General features: G+C 33.1%; 1 protein-coding gene across 1 annotated transcript in view; it reads left to right on the top strand.

Moving 5' to 3' along the window:
• Positions 1-20991, top strand: part of dac (dachshund family transcription factor) — a 321970-nt gene that overhangs the window by 153860 nt on the left and 147119 nt on the right. The window contains 1 exon segment of the mRNA XM_011502797.1: positions 1462-1521. Coding sequence (XP_011501099.1) covers positions 1462-1521 — 60 coding nt within the window.

The raw sequence follows: 20991 nt of genomic DNA, 5'->3' as shown, positions 1-20991 counted from the left end.
GGTGCTATGACAAACACCGGAATACGATTAATTCAGCGCAACCCCATAGTGTCTTTCATCGATACGTCAGCTACGGACATCTTTTCCTGGCTCATCGTTGCTTCTGTCTTTTTATACGTCATTACTTTCTTTTCTTTCAATTTCTCTTTTGGAACTTGTTTATAATACAACTTTTTTTTGTTTCTCCTTTTACTGATTGTCCTAGTTATGGTTTGTTAAACATAACCATTTTTTCTTAAAGCCTACATTATAAACCTAATAATTGCTCCAAATACACTAATCAGAAAATATTAATTAAATATTCTTTGATATGAATTTTACAATTTCTTAATAATTTACTTCAATTACATACAACTTAATTAACGACAAGAATGCATTCGTGTATTATATGCATTATACGCATATTACTTGAATATCATTATACTTCGTATAATATATCTCAATATATTTCTATAATATACAAATTTGCTTAAACAACCATCAAAACATAATAAAAAAATGAATCAGTTAATAATTAAATAAATCTATCACATAATATTTTAATTGAAACTGTAAGATTGTCTAAACAGACATTTTGCTTGGTATACTTTATAATTATTAGCATCAAATTAAATGATCTTGAAGATGGTAGTGAGCTAATTTCCTGTCTTCATTTGACGTCGCAACGTCAACCCTAGGAAGAACATGAATCCTTTTCTTACGCAAAGAATTAAAAAAGAAAAGCTTTCTTTTGAGATGGTACGATTGAAATGAAAAAGGAGAGGCTGAATTTCCGGCTGTGCACGATATCGCAGTCCCGCTGTTTGTCCACTTAAGCAGTGTCTACGCAGGCCATTTTCTTTTTTAATCAGTGCCAACGACTTCAAAGTCAATCGAGTCAAAGGACACCGAGAATAGTGAGAGAACGAGAGAGAGAGAGAGAGAGAGAGAGAGAGAGAGAGAGAACCAAATGTCAAAAAGAGTCTTAATCAAGTCGGCTTCCCCCATTCGTTTTCAGCTACGCTATTTCCTACCTCTATTTTTTTTTGCATCACTCGCATGTCGACGCCTGTCTCCTTCCATCGCAATAAATGCTAATCACTAGTCCACTAATCAAGCGAAGTATATTTAATATGCTTTTTTCTTGCTTGGTTGGCTAATGAAAGACCAACAATTATTATTTACCCATGATTTTAGGATGAATTGTCAAAGGTTGCCTATACAAGCATTAATTAAATTTAATCTATGAATAAGCAAATAATGTAAAATGTATTTAAAAACGAGCTCTCTTTGTTAAATTTGCTATATCTGTAATGATGCTTCATTAAAATATGAGTTTATTAGATTTTAAATTAAAATTTGTCCTTATCTATCTATTAAAAAAGATACATTTATTTTTAACAAATGATTCATTTTTTTTTATTAAATTGGTATTTATTATATTTAATTTGTATATTAAATTTGTAAAATTATTTATTTTAGGGCTGGCGTTTGGGACAACTGTCGAGCAGCCTATGAGGACATCGTCAAACAACTCGAAAGGTATGATTTCATATATTCGTTACGTACATGGCTAAAATTTAATTCTATTTTCAAACGAGGGAATTAGCATTAATGTTTATTAATATAGAGATATAAGTGATATTAGCTATTTTGAGAATAATTATTTAGGAAAGATCTGAATGTCGGAATGTGATGCAGAAATGAGAAGATAAATGCTTGCTAAAAGAGCGCTAATTTAATATTAAATACTATGGCTAGATCCTTAGAAAGTCAAGATAAGGTCTTTTTTTTTAAGATTTGATCTTTCATTAATTTAAATATTAATGTTGTCGTTTTCGACATTGTTAATGTTGTTTTTGTCGTTGCAGTTAATTAATATTAATTATACCACAATGTTGTAAACAACAGTAAAGTTACCTCATCGTGTTTTTTAATGTATCGTGTCTTAGAATCGTTCACAAATAATGAAATAAAAGATGGTGATAAGGAAATCTGTATATATTCATTAATTACTTCAGTTAACGCGTTTTCGACGACGCATCGCGAAAATAATTGACGAATAATTTAATTAAAAGGTGACACGTAAACAACTTGGATGGCTTTTTCGTCGACAAAAGTACGATTTCATTACCTCATTTTGCATTGAGAGTTACACGATTTCCATAAAATGCTTTTTCGAAAGACCGGGAGTAATATATTTTGATATTCTACTATTCCACCGCTGAGGGAGAGTAGTCTGGGAGAGAGGAGCAAAGAGAGATGAGTGGGCGATTGCGAGGAGGAGGTTGGAAGCTACTAAATCAGTGATGCAGAGGTCAATCGACAGTCCAGCGCTTAAAGTCTTTAAAGCTCGAAGTTGCAGGAGCATTGAATCGACGCGGAGAAAAAGGTGAGCAGAAGAGGGTTGGCGCGGGCAAACAAAGGTTTACATCAGTGTCAGTCGCAACAAGTCCGATTCTAACGGGAAATCTCCCCCCCCCCCGGCCGCGCCGCATGAATATTCAAGCTGACCGCTCGTCCGTACCCTTTCACAACCCCCGCCCGTCGAACCGGTCAAAGGCTCGAAATCACAATACGCGTTTGTCCGGCTGACGGGAGCGCGGCCGGGTAAATATAGCCCCTCCCCCCCAGCTCTTCGCCAACCATCACCATTGGAAATAACGCTCGCTCTCCCATTCAAAGTGTCCATTTTCGTACAGTACGCTTCGGTGCCTATGAAGCTTGACTTTGTCTTTCGCTTGTACGCGTTTTTACCCTTTGCTACCACCCGCGGACACCCAATAAACCTGGGCGGGAATTAATTTACCTTTTGTACTAATGGCTTGGGGGAAGTGAGAACGCCGATGCTTGCGGTGTTGGCGGCTTTTATTCTATTGATGCAGTGCTACTGCATTTGTCACTCTATAAATTCTTGTGGATGGGGGATCTTCTACGGACGCTGGTTACTTTTTGAGGAACATTGAACCTCACGATACCGATAGGTTCTTATTGTACGAGGCCACTTGCTTCCTATACACTTTGTGATTCGCTTTTTTATTGGATTTTGAGGGTTATAAGAATCGCTCTACAATTCGCTTTTTGATATCATTAGTAAAATACGATCTGCGTATCAAAGTATGATAATGATAATTCTAATTCAGTGATATGTTTAATGGGAATTCTCGCATCAATTCGACTCGCACATTCCAATATCAAGAATAAATGAACGAATCGAAGGGAATCGAAGGGATATTGACTCACTTGGAGACAAGTTAGTCGATGTCGATCCACTAGGAAAGTCCCTTTTGTGAGACATGCAAACTTCATAGCAAAAAGTGACTCACCAACGTAGCATTTAAAGAGGCCGCAAAAAAGTGGCGGCAGTCAAGCTCATGTCGAGCGGGTGCACAAAGTATTTTAACAGAGAACGAGGGCGATAGAGACACGGCGCTATACACTCGGAATGATTTAATCCCAGAATGATGGACGGCCGTGTCGCGACGATGATCTGCGTCGCGGAAACTGACAAGTGGTTAGGATCAGAGAGCGATTCCCTCTCCCTCGCGTCGTCCCACTCTTATACACAAGTGCGCGCGCACATACACACGCGCGCGCTAACATAGAAACACCCCCTCCCCCCTCCCCCTCATTTCTCTCTGTGATTTGGTGCTCGGTGCCCTGGCTAAGAGAAAGAGGGAAGCGAGAGTCGCAATGTTTGGTGTACCGAGAGTGTTAGCCGAGAGGCTCACTCGCGCTCTTCCTCCACGGGGCACAAATCATGCGGGCATTAGTGCGTCAAGTCCCGCGAGCCACAGTCAAGCGGAAACTTGACGTGCGCGACGCTTAATACTGATTTATCGAGGCCGCGACGACATCGACGCCGCTTTGGATTTCGCACCCCCGACCGGATGTGCCCGCGGCGATGGCCAATGATCCTCAGCTACCGGATAACGGTGATGGGACGCCTTTGCCGAAATTCATCGAACTCCACCCCATGAATTTGGCTTTCCCTTCCTCCTTCCGCTCCTGCTCAATTATTCTTTTGTCAAGGTACTTAAATTTAGTAAGCCAGATGACTATGAGATTTTTAATACGTTGCAAATAAATATTTGAAAGTAATAGAAATTAAACCTTACATCTAAAAAAGTCTTATTGAAGTCAGTATTAAAGCAAACATGATTATCCATGCTACTAACTTATATGGTATTAGATTAGCTTTAGAAAAAAGTAAATAATAATTTGCGACTGTTGATTTATATCTTTCAATTCAGGATATTGTGAATATTATATAAAACTTCCACCTTGTTTTATTATAGAAACTGTTTTATATATCATAAATAAATTTAAGAAGTGTATATCCGATCTAGCTGAATACGAATTGGAGTAATATTATGAAATAAGTGTTTGTATGTCTATTTAAATAGTAGTCTGAAAATGATTAAACAATGACATCGGCCAATGGTAGTGACTGGAGGTAGAGAGACAGTGGCAGGAGGGAAAGATAATAAACTACTAAAGTAATAACGAAATAATAATGAAGCAACTGTTGCCGCGTCGCTCAAAAGCAAGCGTTCGCGCGCGGAGCTTTGATTAATTTTGTGATTTTGGGATTATTAATCGAGCATCTCCTTTGACACGACGGGAAGACCTTCTCGTTGAGCATTCGCCTCGGCTTTCTAAATCCTGATGATTTGTTTATGCTAATCCATCCGGGCTCCCTGAATTCCGCCGACGGATCGCCACGCACCGCACTGCCAGATTACGCTCGCCAGTTATTTATGACGTTTCGTTGTATCAACTACGGCTAATTAAATCTCTGCTGAAACTGAAGCTGCCAGGATTTCCTCATTACGTCAGGCGTGTTTTAAAGGGAAAATAAATTTTTGAATTACGATTTTATGTAAGATCATACGCTCGATGTTCGCAGCAGGAAGAACAATACATAAGAAGTAATAACCGTACAGAAAAATTTAAATTCCAATAAAATTTCGCGAAGGTAAAATTTAGATAAAGTTATATTATAATCAATTAATTATTACTTGATTCAGGAATTTCTTTAGCACTAATAATAGATACAGATATATACGCAGGCACAAGTGCACGCCTATCTGTACAAGACTCACACATATTGCAATGAACGCATTCAATTATTAATATTGCAGGAAGTTGTGATATTTTAAAATTTTATAATTTACTCGCTAATTAAAACGTAACGAAAATTCATAAAATCATAAGAACCCAAATTTAATCTACTTCAAAAAGAAATATAATAAAATTTTGTTTTTGATTAAATTTTAAATAAGCATATATATATATATATATATATATAATATATATATATTCATATTTTATCTTGCATGTTCCTTGTTTTGACTCTGTTTTTTAGACAATTATTATTTCAAGTAAAAATAAAAGTCATTTTAAATTTACGTATGTTATTACTGAATTGTTGATATATTTTTTACAAGCCAAGTGTTTTAATAAGACTTTATAGAGTGAATTTGTACTCAATTGTAAACTGGATTTTACCAACGATGTTATCTTAATAAAATTGCTTTCTTTATTAAATGCGTATCTTTGTAAAAGCTACATTACATGAATTTCATGTTCATAAATTACTTTCATATTTAATTTTCTTTCATAAATTCATCTAAAAGAACGAATAATAAAGATAATATGTAGTTTTATTTGTTTTTTTTTTGTTAACAATTTTTTTATTTATTTCACCTTATTTGAACTCTTAATAATTTAAATAGTTTTCCATATAGTAGAATTACGTAATTGATTTGACTTTCTTAGGAAGTTTAATTAATTTACATATAATTGTATCTTATACAAATATTATTATTTTATATTTAATTTTTGTTTTATTTTTAAATATGCCTAAAAACAATGTAATGATAATTATATACAATATATAAATAGATAATTATCAGTAACTACATGAAATATTGAAAAAAATGACAATTTATGCCAGCTTAATATTTATATTATAAAATTATTAGGATCAATTGAGCATGTAGTGAAATAATTACATCGAAAATAATAATGTTTAAAATTCACTCTATCATACGAGAGTTGCGTATGGGGGGCAAAGAGAAGGTAGTATCCAAGTTGATACAAAGTGTCTGCTGCCTAATATACGAAACTTCTATTAAAATAAAGATTCACATTTTTCTTACTTCTATCTTCCTTATTCGTCGTAGTTACTCTCTCTCTCCTTCTTTCTGTCTGTCTTTCTTTTTTTCCTATACAGAGATACTCACGTGAGATGTTGAAAATGGGCTCGACAAGACCTACAACTCCAGCGGTGGTAAGTGATATTAATGACGGCCTCTCCCTTCCTTATCCAAATATGGCTCACGAATTTTCGAATATCAATATGATCGTGCGATTTCGCTATTTTCCGTTTCCTTACTTAAAATTATTTAGTCATTCTTGTACAATTTATACATATATTGTCATTTATGCGTTATTATTGTGTCCAGTACTGCACTTTTGTGGTGGGAGTAGAAAATAAGTCTAGAAAGATAGAAGGATGACAGAAAAAATTTTTTTTTTTATTCAATGTAATAATAATGATTATTTAATCATTTTTTATGTTTCTACTAATGATTACTAATTTTGTCTGTATTGAGCATCATTAGATTATATTTGTATTCTTTAAAAAGTATTCTAAACGAAATATTTAAATAGTACCTGCACGAGTGCTCAAACAGTTTGCTCAATAAAGTGTACAAAATTTAATGAATTGAAAAGTATAAATTGTTACAATATCTTAACAGATATGTTGGTTGAATATTATATGGTCTATCCAAGTTGCTAAGTACATTGATACATGGTAATAATGTAGTAATGTAATGTTAATATTAATGCAATATCAAACTGTGTATCATTTTTGGGATTAAAGATTTTGAGAAACTGTATTTGTGAAAAATATTTTATTAAACATAGTTTAAAAATTCTAGATTTTATTAATAAAATCTGAATGTTTTGTAAATGCATGTTAATTTTATAATGGTTAAAAAATTTTATGTAGAAGATATCGAGAAATCCATAATATAAGAAAATAAACTCGACTAAAGAAGAAGGTAAATATGAAAGAGAGAGAGAGAGAGAGAGAGAGAACTGATGATAAACTCATTGATAGCGCCATTTACAAAGATAGATAGAAATAGAATAAGGGCCGCGCGAATCTTGTCGTGACGCTTTCCCAGTTTCTTATCTGATAGGACCTACCCTCCTCATATTTCTCCTTCCCCTATGTTCCTCTTTCTTCTTCTTGCACTCGCCTTTTCTCCTCAACTTGTCTAAAGACATCATTAATTATGTCGGCAGTAATGACGTTTTATCGGAAAAGACATCTGCCGCTGAAAAATAATATTCATAAAACTCTAAAGCCAACTCCCTGTGGCTTACTGAGGGGTTCCAGACGCTTTCAAGTTCATTGACTATAGCAGAGCAATTTATTTATCTATATATAAATACGTAATTTACACAAGCATGCTTAGTAACAAACGCGCGCGCGCGCACACACATCCACACAAAGTAATTATGTATATATCCGAGCTTGTGTACGTGTGCGTAATAGCAAATCTAATTGTTCAGTTATTATTTAAATTCATAAACGACTGGAATTTATTTTTATCTAAGGAATAATTATTCATCTTAACAATATGGGCGATTGGACAACGATTGAAGCGTAAAATTAGAGCGGTGTTCTTGTAAGGAAGGGAAATCATAATGGACGTGAAAGGTTTGCAGTTCGATCGGCGTGTACTCTTCACGATAAAAATCTGTATTTAAATTCTATTTAAGAGATATTGCGTATTAATAATGCGGAAATGCTAATTTTTCAAATTTAAATTTATATTACATTTGATATTATTATTATTCATAGTTTTGCATTTCATTATCAAGTATAAAGCCATAGTTGAGCCACCATTGCAGCCAGATTGTGTTTAGAAAAAATGTTACGCTTTTCTTATTAATTTAACAAATGTTGTGTATCATCGTCAGTTAGAAATTTTCTCTTCCCTCGCCGATTAAGCCCAGTAACGTCTGACATGCCGAATGGCGCTTGGATAAATAGCGAACTTGTCGATGCAATGAATGCTACTATATCACCTATATCGAGGCCACAAGAGAAACAAAGATTATTCAAATAGCTCGAGTAGCATAGCACCACATTGCAAATCTAATAGTATCGGATAAGAGAAGTCAAAAGCGAAGGAAGGGAAGGAAATCAAGTGGCTGGGGATGAGTTCGCGACCCTCGACACTCGGCTTCCGCGAGCGATTCGTTGCACACCGTTCATGAGACATCGATTCCGGAGCTCGAGTGGATCTTCAGTGCTAGCCGAAGAAGTCGTCGACACTTATCCCGGCCTCTTGCCTTCCTGAGTCTTTCATTCTTAGTCTTTACCTGGCTGACGATGCTGCTCTCACCCCTTTTGACTATCCTAGACAATTGGGCCTCTTTACTATTAGGGTCGATACGTGAAGTGGAATTTCCTTGTGCGCAATTAAAGCCGCCAAACTTATTTTCAATAATGCAATACAATAATTTTAAAGTTATTTAAACATGTTTTTTTTATAACTTATCTTCCTTCCCTGATCACTTTTGTATTTCTTCTTATAATGAACGTTCCTATAAGGAATAAGAAATGATGAGGTCTTGTGTATGGTTATAATACTATTTATGCAGCAGAATTATCTATAGGGCAACTGCATTTTATCACTAATTCATAAAATTAGAGGATTTGACAATGAAATTGGCAACTCTTATACCGTATTTTATTTTTCATGAAACCTGTGTTTTTATATTTAAAAACAATTAATAAGTAGATGTAGCTTTCTGGACATACGCGGGCATAGAAAATTTAATATGAAAGTGAGTTAAGGTATTTATAAATTAATTTCGACAATGAACTAATTAAAAATTAGCTACTAAAATACTCTATGGAAGCGATTATTTTATTTGCATCATATATGTACAGTACTACTTATGTGCACATATAACAGATCCAAGAAGTTAAAAATGCTAGAATTTTTAACTCATACATTCAATATTAATATTATGATCTTTTCTTGCATGCACTTTTGAATTTATTATATATTAACTAACTGTATATGTTGTGAAGTAATATTATGGAAGTATTGTATTTTCTATTCTTATATAGTTTAAGAAATTTAGCTATTTTATTATATTCTCGTAAAACTATCGTAGTATTATAAAATGAAATAGTACATGATTTTTATTTAAATTGAAACACAAGAACTCATTTCATTAATATTATCCGTAAATATATAGTTTTAGTTTTTTAGCGTTTCCGTATTGTCAACATTATAATTCTGTTAAAGTAATTGCCAGTAACGTAATAACCTAGGGCTATATTTTGCATATTTTCTATACATCTAGTTACTTTGTTACGACTAATTATTTAAAATGAGTTTTCAACTTAAGAGCAATTTAAAATAAGTTGGAGGTAGACAAATAAACAATATACGAGGATAAAAGATTTTTAAAAATCTTATAAAAACAGAAAAAAAAACAGAAAAAAAAAACAGAAAAAAGACTTTTAAAAATCCTCGTAGTTTAATGTTTATTAATTAAGCAGCATTATTATATGAAAATTTGGTGTCATGATAATACATATTGATAACCATGAAACTTAGACACAAAATTTTAAAAATTGTATATATGTTGTTGTTTTATTAGATATGATACACTTGTGTTAATTATTTGCAACATTGCAGAATTTTTACATGAGAATAAGAATTGCTAGAAATTTATTGAAAAGCTACAGCATATTTAAAGCTTACTGAAATATGTGATATATTGATAGCGACAATAATTACATATTAAATGCTTAAAATCAGTAATAAACTTTAGTACTAAAATGTTTTTATAAAATATGAAATTTTGAAGAATAAATTTCCAATCAGTTAGTTGATCTCTTTCTTATTTCAGGCATCTTTTTCTCCGTAGTTTTATATCTTTGCCTTTTTACTGTTATTGCATAATCTGTACAAATAATCTTATAAGTTTTATTTAGTATATAATTTACATCTATTTTACATTCGTGAAATTTTTCTTCGTGCACTCTATCATTGTCAATTTTTTTTATTACTATATTGACTTAAAACAGTAATCGTTGATTGAAACAGAAAATCTAATTATCATTAAAAATAAAAATAATTTGTTTGCAAATAGGAATAACATTATTTTATGATTAACGAGTAATGAAAGATGCTATAATAAACAGGGGAAGAGAGAAAAGAAATAGTGAGAAGTTTTACGATTCAAAAGATTTACCGTTTTTGTAACCAGTGTATTAATGTTCTGTTGGCCTTCTAAACTTCATATATATATATATATATATAGGTGAAATACTGACAGCTACCGTGGCACATTTTTATATCATTTTTTTATTAAATATAAAGTTTAATCCGCGTTTCATTATATATTTACATGAGTGCAAATTTTTGTCCTCTTGACTTTTTTATCCGGAAGGTCCGCGTATATACATTTATAATGTCAACTCATATGAAAAGACTATAAAATAGTATAGGGGCATGGGATTAGCCGTTCATTTTTTATTTTTTCGTGGCACATTGCAAAACTTTTAAGCTGCATCTTAGACTTTTAAAAGAACTATACTTAAAAAATATTATCTATCACTTTTCCTAATGTATAGCAGCAGCACGCTAGCCTTATAGATTAATATAATTTTACATAATCGAGTCATATTTAAGCATTGGAAGCATTCTGCCTCGCGCAATTCTTATAACAAACGTTTAATGGCACATATCTTTTTCGCCATATTTTTTTGTCTTAAATTAATACCACTGATAATTATTAAAATTAAATATATCTTATTATAATAAAGTGGCCGGTAACATTATCTAAAAACCAATATCTGCAGAAGGACTAAGTTTTTCCAGCTAAAGCTGCTTCCAGCTAAATATCTCGGGGATGAATAACCATTCGTATGAAGGGGAAACACTGAGACTTGCAAAGAAATTATCGATGTTCTTACTGACTGACGGAATTGGTGCAGACAGGGGATAAAAGATGGTGGCTTGTTTAGAGGAATAAGAAGAGGAGCATAAAAATGAAGCTGCTCAAGGGCATAAAGATAAATTCAAGTTTACATAAATGCAATGAGCCGTGGATCATTTCGTTACTGCCACTGCGATGGTCTAATATCGAATGCAAAATCATGGAGGATGCCGGCTTCCATGAGTGTTTAGTGAATCGAGGAAAAGCTAATAGTGTAGTGAAGCACATCAGTCCGAGTGTTGTTATCACTGAGCATTTCAAGTTTCGATTGAAACACTATAATATTTTATGTATATGTAAACTGCAATAAATATTGTCATTTCATAACAAACAAACATCTATATGTAATTTAAAAATATTCTTATATTAGATTATATTAATATTCTTGAAAATGTGCCATTTAAATATGAGAATAATAAAATGCATTTTAATAGTTTAATTTTCAATTATTTATTTTACTAATTTATTGCATATCAATAATTTGTTCATAACAGTTTTTTTTATTTTATTGAAAAGCAAAGGCATTGAATAATGTATAAAAGATAATGGCTGGGTGACCGAATTTAACGATTTCGTTATTACACATTTATTGCGGTATCAATTTTAGCAGAGGTGCTAAAAACAGTTTTATTTTTAAATAATTATTTCAAAAAATGCCTGAATATAGGTGATTGTTGCTTAAAAATAGTTCATCATTTAATTGTGTTAAGAAAAATGTGGCTCAGTTTTCATTGTAAGAAAGCCTTGTAAGATGTGTGGTTCAGATTAATACTCGATTTCCTTGTCGAAAGATCGAAGGCCAGCAATCGCAGGAAAGAGCGTGAAAATTCCGCGCCACGGTCGGCAAAAATCAATTATTTCGCAATACCAGTCTGAATTTTAAATAGCGGCAGCTTAAAGTGAGGAGGATTTGATCGTTAAGGAAAGGCAAAAGTGGAGGCTCGAGTGACTCGTCGGCCGTTCGTAGCGGGCCGTCCCTCTGGCCATAAGCCAATATAAATAAATCAAAGAAGGCATCGTTCGACAAGAGCGACACATTATAAATTTCTAAAAATAATGCGTGAAATAATGAGGGTCGTGAGGAGTGGTCGCCAGGGGGAGGAAAACGAGCAGCGTCGAGTGGGCGGGAACAGATTATGCGCGGCCCTTTTCCAACACGTCGTTCTTTCATTGCACTTTATTATTGCTGCATTATTAGAGCACGTCAATCTCGGTAACAAGGCAGTAACGCTTCGCGGCTCCGTGACTTAAAGTCGCCTGAGATGACACCGCGACGCTTCCACGCTCTTTGGCCTCGACGTCGTAACGCTCATTCCGGCGAACCAACAGGCGAAATTGATGATTAATTAAAAACATAATTAGTCGGCTGTTCGCCATATCGTTTCTTTGCTATTCCTGAGTACCAACTCTTACAGATGCTCTCTCTCTCTCTCTCTCTCTCTCTCTCTCTTTCTCTCTCGTTTTTAGTTTACGTATTGCATGAATAGCTATACATCTTTATTAATGTGACAAAGTTATTTTTTTTGTTATTTAATTTTATTAAATTGCTTGGTAATACTTATTACTCGCTAATTTTTTATATTTTTAAATTTATTGTGTTGTTATAATTAATTGTATTATATAATATTCAATTAAAAATCATAAAAATATATTATATTTAATTTGAAGGTATATATAATTTTTTTGTTCTAATTATGAGGCTTGTTTTTAAATCTGATATATTTGTATAAAGTGTTTTTTAAAACTGGTATAACCGACCTGTATAACTTCAATTTGTTTTTCTTAACATGTATCGATTGGGTAAATATAGTTGCAAATTTATGGTGTAAGATTTTTTAAAATCTAATCAATTATCTCATGCTACTTTATACACATAAGCTAACAACGGCTTTTAGTATTAATATTTTCCAAAACTCTCTTCGTTTATATTACTTCCAAGCACGTAAGTTTATATGCCATCGATATATTTACAGGAAAACTAGCATTTCTAAAAATACACGAGGAGAATGTAAAATGTTCTGTTGATGGAGCGTCAACTTGGTGTAAGTCTTCGAACAAACATCAGATCGCATTAAATTATGAGTTATGCCTAACAAAAGATGGTTTGAAAATCCTGAACATATCGAATCAATCAATCAATCCACCTATCCTTCAGTCGCACAAGACTAACGTGGCGTGAAATTGTCATCTCCATCAGAGGCTTCTTGTCTTTTATCCAGAGAAGGTGTTTCCTAACTTCGTTAAATTTCACCACTGCTTCAAAATCTATGCTTAACGATCCGTTTCGGCTTTGAATTTTTATGTTATTAAAATGCATGCTCATTAAAAGTGTAGCGCGGACGTTCAGTTATTTTTGGAATTGCAATCGACAGCAATAGTCTACGTTCTTAATTAGAAAACATGACTTCACACGAAAAATCCATTCTTATTCGGCATTTATATCGTCAAGGTTATGCTCAATTTAGATTTGCAACATTAAGCTCGTGATCTTACTGACAATTTTATTTATTGTTGAGAATAATGTACTTAATGCAGTGCGCGTAAGAAGATGTATGTCTTATAAATAATGTCTAGTGGATTGAGAGAATTATTTTTTGTAGTTTATTTATAATATTCATAATTAATACTTTATTTTTTAATAACAATATGTAACGCGTTGTATATGACCGAAGTTCTATAAGGAATATGTTGCGTAAGAAAATAAATAACAAATAATAAAATATAAATCTATTATTCATTATTAATAATCGATCGACAAAAAATTTTTTAAAAATTTAGTAACAATTATTCCGAGTATAAAATTGAAACCTCATCCAATAAAACAAGTGTTTAAGTATATAAAATTTAAACAAATAACTTTAATGTACTCATAATAATTAGTCTTTATTGTTCTGATGATGTGTCTCTATAAATATTTTTGAAATTTAGGGGATCGAGAAGTAACAGATTCAACGAAATGAGTTCGTAATTGGGGCAGGGGTAAAGAGGAAGAGAATTAGAGACAGTGCGATTGTTGTCTGTAACTGTAACAAATATTATGTATTAATCCCCCGACATTCCTATTTCGTATTTCTTAAAGAAAACGAAATGCTAATTGCATATTAGCAACACAACGTTTACATACAACGGTATGTGATCTTTCGACATCGTTTCTTTAAAAATTTTATTATTTTCTTATCCATTATAATATAAAGAATACTTACACTTTCTTTGGACTTTCATCGTTTTTTTCCAATACTAATTTAACTTCATTAATTATTAGAAATTATGAATATATTAATTACATAAACTATTAGCTTCTGATTTTATAAGTATTTTTATTCATTAATCAATATTGGTGTCGAGCGTGTAGATGCGTTGCTCTTCGTGGACTTACGTACATTTGTCCAGGGCCTTTGTTTCATTTTCCTTATTTGATTGCATTCTTAACATTTGCATTAACATAAAAGCTGTTTTCATAAATCCAATATCATTTTTCTTTGGTTCGAAACAAGTTTCTGTAAGTTCATATATTAGTTGTCTCTATAATAGCTCTTTAATTGTAGCATAGAAGAATAATTGGAATTTAAATGATTCAATTATTATCTACCGAATGCTTGAATAATATGATATAAAGAAAGTTTGTAGAATTGAAAGTTACGCGAGGATGCTAGAAGTGTGGAAGTAGAGAAAAGTTTCGTATACTCGGTGTATATTTTTTTAGATGGGTATTGATGCTATCTCGCGTGTTGGGTAGACATAAATTGAAGGGGCCACCGAACGGATAGAAAGCGACATCAAGGCAGACGTAAGGGAGAATGTAATATATAGAAGTTGATACTTGCACCTAAGGTGCTAGCATAGGTGTGGGCCGCACCATTTAATAACGATATATCTCTAGGCTCTCCGGTGTATGTATGGCATGTAAAACGCAACTCCAAGAGGGATCGAACAATTTCGGGAATAGGTGGATCACATTCCGTGCATTATGAAGGAAACAGCTTTGGATTCTGAATATGAACCGTGTAAATCAACAATTGTCAATGATACACTCGTTTATCGGCTGCCTCGGCTTTTCTTTTCGTCTCTTACAATACATTGTTTTCCTAGAGATTATTTAATCTTTTTCATCTTTTTTCAACGAATATTTCATAAATAAACTAGGTTAATTGCTTTTGATATATATATATATATATATATATATATATATATATATACCAGTATTTCTAGCTTTAAACAATATTAATACTATTAATAGTTAAAAAATTATCTATTATATATTATAAAGTATTACGAGTGTACTTTTGATGATATAATATATACAGCTTTGATTTATGAAATATTCCAAGAATCGTTTTATTATTTTATAGCATCATAAAGTCTGGATCGTGATTTATTTATTAATTTCAGCAATACTTTATTATAAATTCTTTATTAAAATAAGGAATGTAGATACTTATGAAAATCATGTAATTTGAAGAGGAACATAATATTTTCTATTTTAGTGGTATTTTTGATAATTTTCTTTTCCGAAAATTCATATAAATATATATGTATTTACTAAATTTATATCAAATATAATATTTTTAATTTATTATCTTTCTGTGAAAGTTTCGGTATATATATGGGCAACAAAATAATGAGTAAAAATTAAGAAGGGTGTGATTTCAGTGGAATTCATTGAGAATCACTTCGTTTTGTCGCAGTATCAGCAGTCTGTCATAGTTCTTCCCTGCAACTGACACCAAAGATACAAACTATGGAAAATGCTCAGTCTGCAAAAAGAAGCACTGAATCAAGCGGATATTGACAAACGATCCTTATACATTCTCATCAACCCACCAGGGTATATATATACGTGCACTAACATTTTGAAAATATAGTCTCGTTCGAGGGAGTGAGAAGCTGCGGCTCCGGTCACTTGACAAGAATAATCACTTTCCAATTGAAATCAAATGCGATCCATCATAGCGACTCTAAAATGTCTCTGACAATCCCATTTGTGAATAATTCACGAAAAAATTTGGTAAATCTTTAAGAGTTTGCGATCAAGCGGAACGAAAAAACTGCACTTTCAAATACTGGTGAAAGAATGTAACTGTGTATCTGATAAAAAAGCGTGAGTAACTTGCACGGCGGAAAATTTTAATATTTGAATAAGAAAATAAAGAGTCAGCGAGACAGAAAAAGAGATAGAAAGAAAACAGAAGAAGAAAGATGGAGAGAGAGCGAGGGGGGGGGACGTGGGAGAGGAGCGTCAGTTGCATCCATTGCTCTAAACCGTAAATCGCGAACAAGCCAAGCCACTCCAGTTCGGTGAGGGTGGATTTTTCAAAGACAGAGATACACGAAAAATCTACAATTCTAAATCTGCGCGTTCGTAAAACACTCAAAGAATTGCTTCGCCTGCATATTTCGAGTACCGTTTGCTCGTACTTTCTTTTTCTTTTTTATTTCTACCAACCCTCTGCACCTTTGGCCACCCCCTCGCCCTGTCGCTCACGCTTTCTCGCGTGCGTTCCCGTTGCGCTTCTGTTGAAATATGTAAAATCGTGTAACCTCTTCAATTTACATAGCCGCTTGCGCGTACACACGTGCACGTATGTACATTCGTTGGGTAGATAATGAAAAGTGGCGGTGGCCAGTGAGGGATGCATGAAGAGAACGACTCGAGAATTAATTGTCGACCGCGTCCGATCGCTCTTGATGAAATAAGGGAATTAAGCGTGCCACTCTTCTTTTTAAAGCTCTTTTCATTTTCTTTCTAATTTAGTTAATTAAGCTTTCAGGTTATTTTTCGTTAATTTGCTTTTTAAAGTCTAGTTTTGTTTGCCTTTTATAATACATTGCTGAATTAGCGGATAAAGTTATATAGTTCGTCCTTATTCGTGACAGTTTTAATTTTATATACCTTAATATTTCAAAATCATTATTAAATCTCCATTAATTAAAATATTTTATAAAACGTGAATAATTTAAAAAGTCTTAATGTTTCATAGTATATTATACTTCATATACTCTCTTATCGATTTTTAAATTTATTCTTAAAGACTATGATTTATATAACATTAATATAAATTAGTAATATTTATAATACTACTGAGCTTATTATTAGTAATTAAAAATAAAATAAAATAACTATATTATTAATTATATATTACCTATCTTAGAGTAAATATATATATATAAATAAAAATATATCATGCAAATATTGGCGGTGAGATTTACTAAACGGCAGTAAATTATGATTGTATTTCAGTAGAATTTCTTGTGATTATTAGATTTAAAAATTTGTAAATGGTGGGGGACAGTCATAGGGGATATTCATGCCTGCAGGTGCAATAACCTTAGTCGAATGCTTGTTCGCACTGTTCAATATTTTTCAGTAACACGCGAGGGTGGCAAGAGCTGTTACGTGGATGCGCTGCACAAACAAGTGCTGATAAAAGTATCGCGCCTAGTACACACATTTGAAAGTGGAAGTGGGGACCATCAGTCATGACACATCTGCAGTCCTCACTTTTTTCTGCTGCCCCTTTCTTTCGTTGCTTGTCATCTTTCATTTTCCACCACCCTTACTCCCGCCGCCTCACAGTATCCACGCGTACAAAAAATATACACGACTTGCCCACAAACACCCTTCACACTCCGCCAGACTTCTTATTCCATTATCGCACCAATTTCCATTTTAAAACATTTATATTTTTTTATTTAGAAGGCTGTACATCTATTCCTTCTGTTCATATTATGATTCAACTGCTATATAATGATATTATATTATTATTTCTATACTATATACAATAAGTAAAGGTGTGAATATATACTTTTCATACGATTAGCTTCTCGACTTATTTTCTTTAATTATTTACTTATTGGGGAAAAAATTTAAATATTTGACACAGTTATTTGCTAATAACTTATTGAGAATTGATAAAAATGATAATATGAATAGTCTGAATAGTAATAATGATATATCAGTTAATCGAGCGGAATATTCGTAAGAAAGTAAGAGCCTTTTCAATGGTTTGAAAATTCATTTATGCCTGTCTTACTTATTTCTTTTAGTCATTATAATTAAAAATTTTTTTAAATCGCTATAATTGAATCCATAGACTTCTGTTGTCAGTAGATTATTATAGTGAATAGAAATGGTTGATCATTTGTTATGGCTATCACAACAAATAATTTCATTGTTCTTGCTACATTTGATTTGTTTCAGCGATTGCTAAAGAGAAATATAGCAATGTACACAATTGTACATGTTCGTGTAACTTGAATGCCTCGATAATCTATAATCTTGTATATTAGGGTAATCCTCAATCATTTACAAATGTTCCGGACTTTCATAGGTTATGGTTCAAGTTGTTTTTTATTCATAAGTTTACAAGTTTTTATATAGAAACACTTTATTTTACTTATTAGATTTACTTGAATTCGAATGGCATTCATTAAATGTGGATAAACATCTTATAATGTCTATCTTACATAATTGTACTTTATATTTTGAGAGTAATTAATAATTAGAATGGTATTGAACAAAAAAAAAAAAATGGAAAATTGAAACATTGCTAATGAAACTATAAATATTAGTTCATTGCTACTGTCCGTAATAACCTACGATGGATGTATGCACACGCATCCTAAACAGGTGCTTTATACCACCACGACTATATAGTTTACGACAATTTTATTAGCGGCCCCCGGTGTTCGGCGGTCGTATTTGATGTTTTATTCAGGCGCGCGCGCGGGTGTGCGCAAATTTTCAGACTACCGTATCCTGTCTCCCAGCACATCTTGTACCCCTGAACAAAGAAGTACCAAAATTGACTAGACGCCAGAGAGGTGGACATTTAATGAGGACGAAAGATTTAACGTATTATTGTAGGAGGGACTGGAAGTATTAGACTTATTATGCAACAATCCATTTCCTTTAGTACAATTGATTGAAATTTACTAATAAAACCATGAAAGTGCAAGCTAATAATTAAAATTGAAAATTCAAGTTTGTGGTAAAGTTCTTTTACATCACGATTACGTAATTATAAATAAAGTATTTAAAAAATTTTTCTTATTCTATAAACTATGTTTTTCTATAAATCTGTGTAGAAATAAATTTCTATAAATTACTTTTGGTGCATTAAATATTGTATCTCAGTAGAAACTAGTCAAAATTGCAGTAACTAATCTTCGATAAAACCACGAATAATAATTAAATTCGCCGAAAATTACAAAAATTTGCGAAGATAAGTAAATAATCCAAGTTAAACTGAGCCCTAAATCGTTGGAAACCTATAAAAGCCGTAAAATATCCAAACGAGATAGACAGATAGAGAGGGATGGGGGGCAGCGTGTGTGAGGTACGCACAAGGGGCTCAAGTTTTATTAGAATTACCGGTGGAAGGGTTATATGACGGCAACCATAGGATGACGTGTGCATCCGTCGTTTTCATAAAAGTCGTCTGGCACATTTGTTTCGCGATATTATTGGCTGGGGCATTATTTTATTAGCGTGTCCGCTCACCGCCAAAAGCCGTTCGAAAAACGGAGGCAATTCGCCACTGCTGAGCTCAGGGCCGATAATAAAAGCTGAGGGAGTCGCGTAGGAAATCGCCAACAGATGAGCCTCCAAGGGCGCGTCGGAGATCCTCTCGAGTTATGTATATCTTATTGCTCGCGGGTTGTTCGACCACTTATTCTTTTGTCGAATAATATGCACGTATTAGGGGTCGGCAACGCTTCTTTTAGTCACGGACCAAAAATGCGCTCGCGCCATCTCTGGGACCAATTAGTTGGGTACATTGTAATTGGATGTAGTTTCTCCTTCCGACGTTTATGCTACAGATATAAAGACGTTGAGACTTAAAAGTCTTTTAGGATTTGGTAGAGACATCCTGAATAATTAATCACTACTTATTATTATACGAGATGAGATATCATCGAAATTTCTTTTATTCTACTATTAATATTTTTATATTGTTGTTAATACTCGTGTAAGATAATAATAATAATTATTATTACTATATGTTATTTCTAATCTATTTAATGAATTATTTTGTCACTTACTTACAATATCTAAGAATCAAATTGTGTCGCTTAGGGTTTAAGCAGAACTAAGCATAATTAGTCCATACTTAATTTTTATATTGGCTTTTATATTAATGTCATGTATAAACTTTATATATTATAATTAGAGTATTAACGACAACTCTTTGCTAAATGCAAATAAAAAAGGCATTTTCAATTATATTAGTAAATTAGCTCACAAATATTTAATGTATAAAGCGGTAGAAACAGCCGTATATAAACGTACTTATTGATATAAATGATTGCAGAGCTATTAACTGTACTTCACATCGTTTCGCTCATACACAATTCCGTTCCCGCGGGACTTAGCTTCATGTAAATATCAGTCAATATGGCGAATAGCATCCAACAGCAGAATGTTGTAATGTAGGGAAGTGCTCGAGGGGTGGTAAAGAAAGTAAATAAACTTTTCGAACAATCTGCTTCGCGAAACAATAAGATTTGGTGTCACCGAGCCGTGGTAAGACAGAGACTCAGACGATCGTCAGAAATCAAAATCAGGGTGGAGAAAGTGCCGCAGCTGCCACGTCTCAACATTACTACGAAATTATAATACACGGCACTACGATGCGAGAGGTTTGTATACCGTGATACTGCGAAGCGTTGACAAATGACGGAAGCAACTTTTATTATTTTAGATGCCTAGCTCGTCGATATGCTTTACATAATTCGTGCACCGGAGAGATCGAGAGCAAAAGGCTTTTCGTTTTTCCATTCTCCGTTTAAGGGGGCGGTGGAGCAGCAAATAATTCGATGGTCTTTGATAAATGGATCGGTCTTTTATTAGACAAAGTTTTTCGTACGATATGACTCTCTTGTGAAGAGGGAGGGATAGGAGGAGGAAAAAAGTAAGGAAGAAAGCAAGCAGTTACATTAAGTAAAGGCAAAACGAGCGATCGGAAG

The sequence above is a fragment of the Ceratosolen solmsi genome, unplaced genomic scaffold (assembly GCF_000503995.2).
Source record: "Ceratosolen solmsi marchali unplaced genomic scaffold, CerSol_1.0 scaffold15, whole genome shotgun sequence".
In the NCBI taxonomy this organism is placed as follows: domain Eukaryota; kingdom Metazoa; phylum Arthropoda; class Insecta; order Hymenoptera; family Agaonidae; genus Ceratosolen; species Ceratosolen solmsi.
The sequence above is the reverse complement of the archived record's forward strand: the minus strand, read 5'-3'. Positions and strand labels throughout refer to the sequence as shown.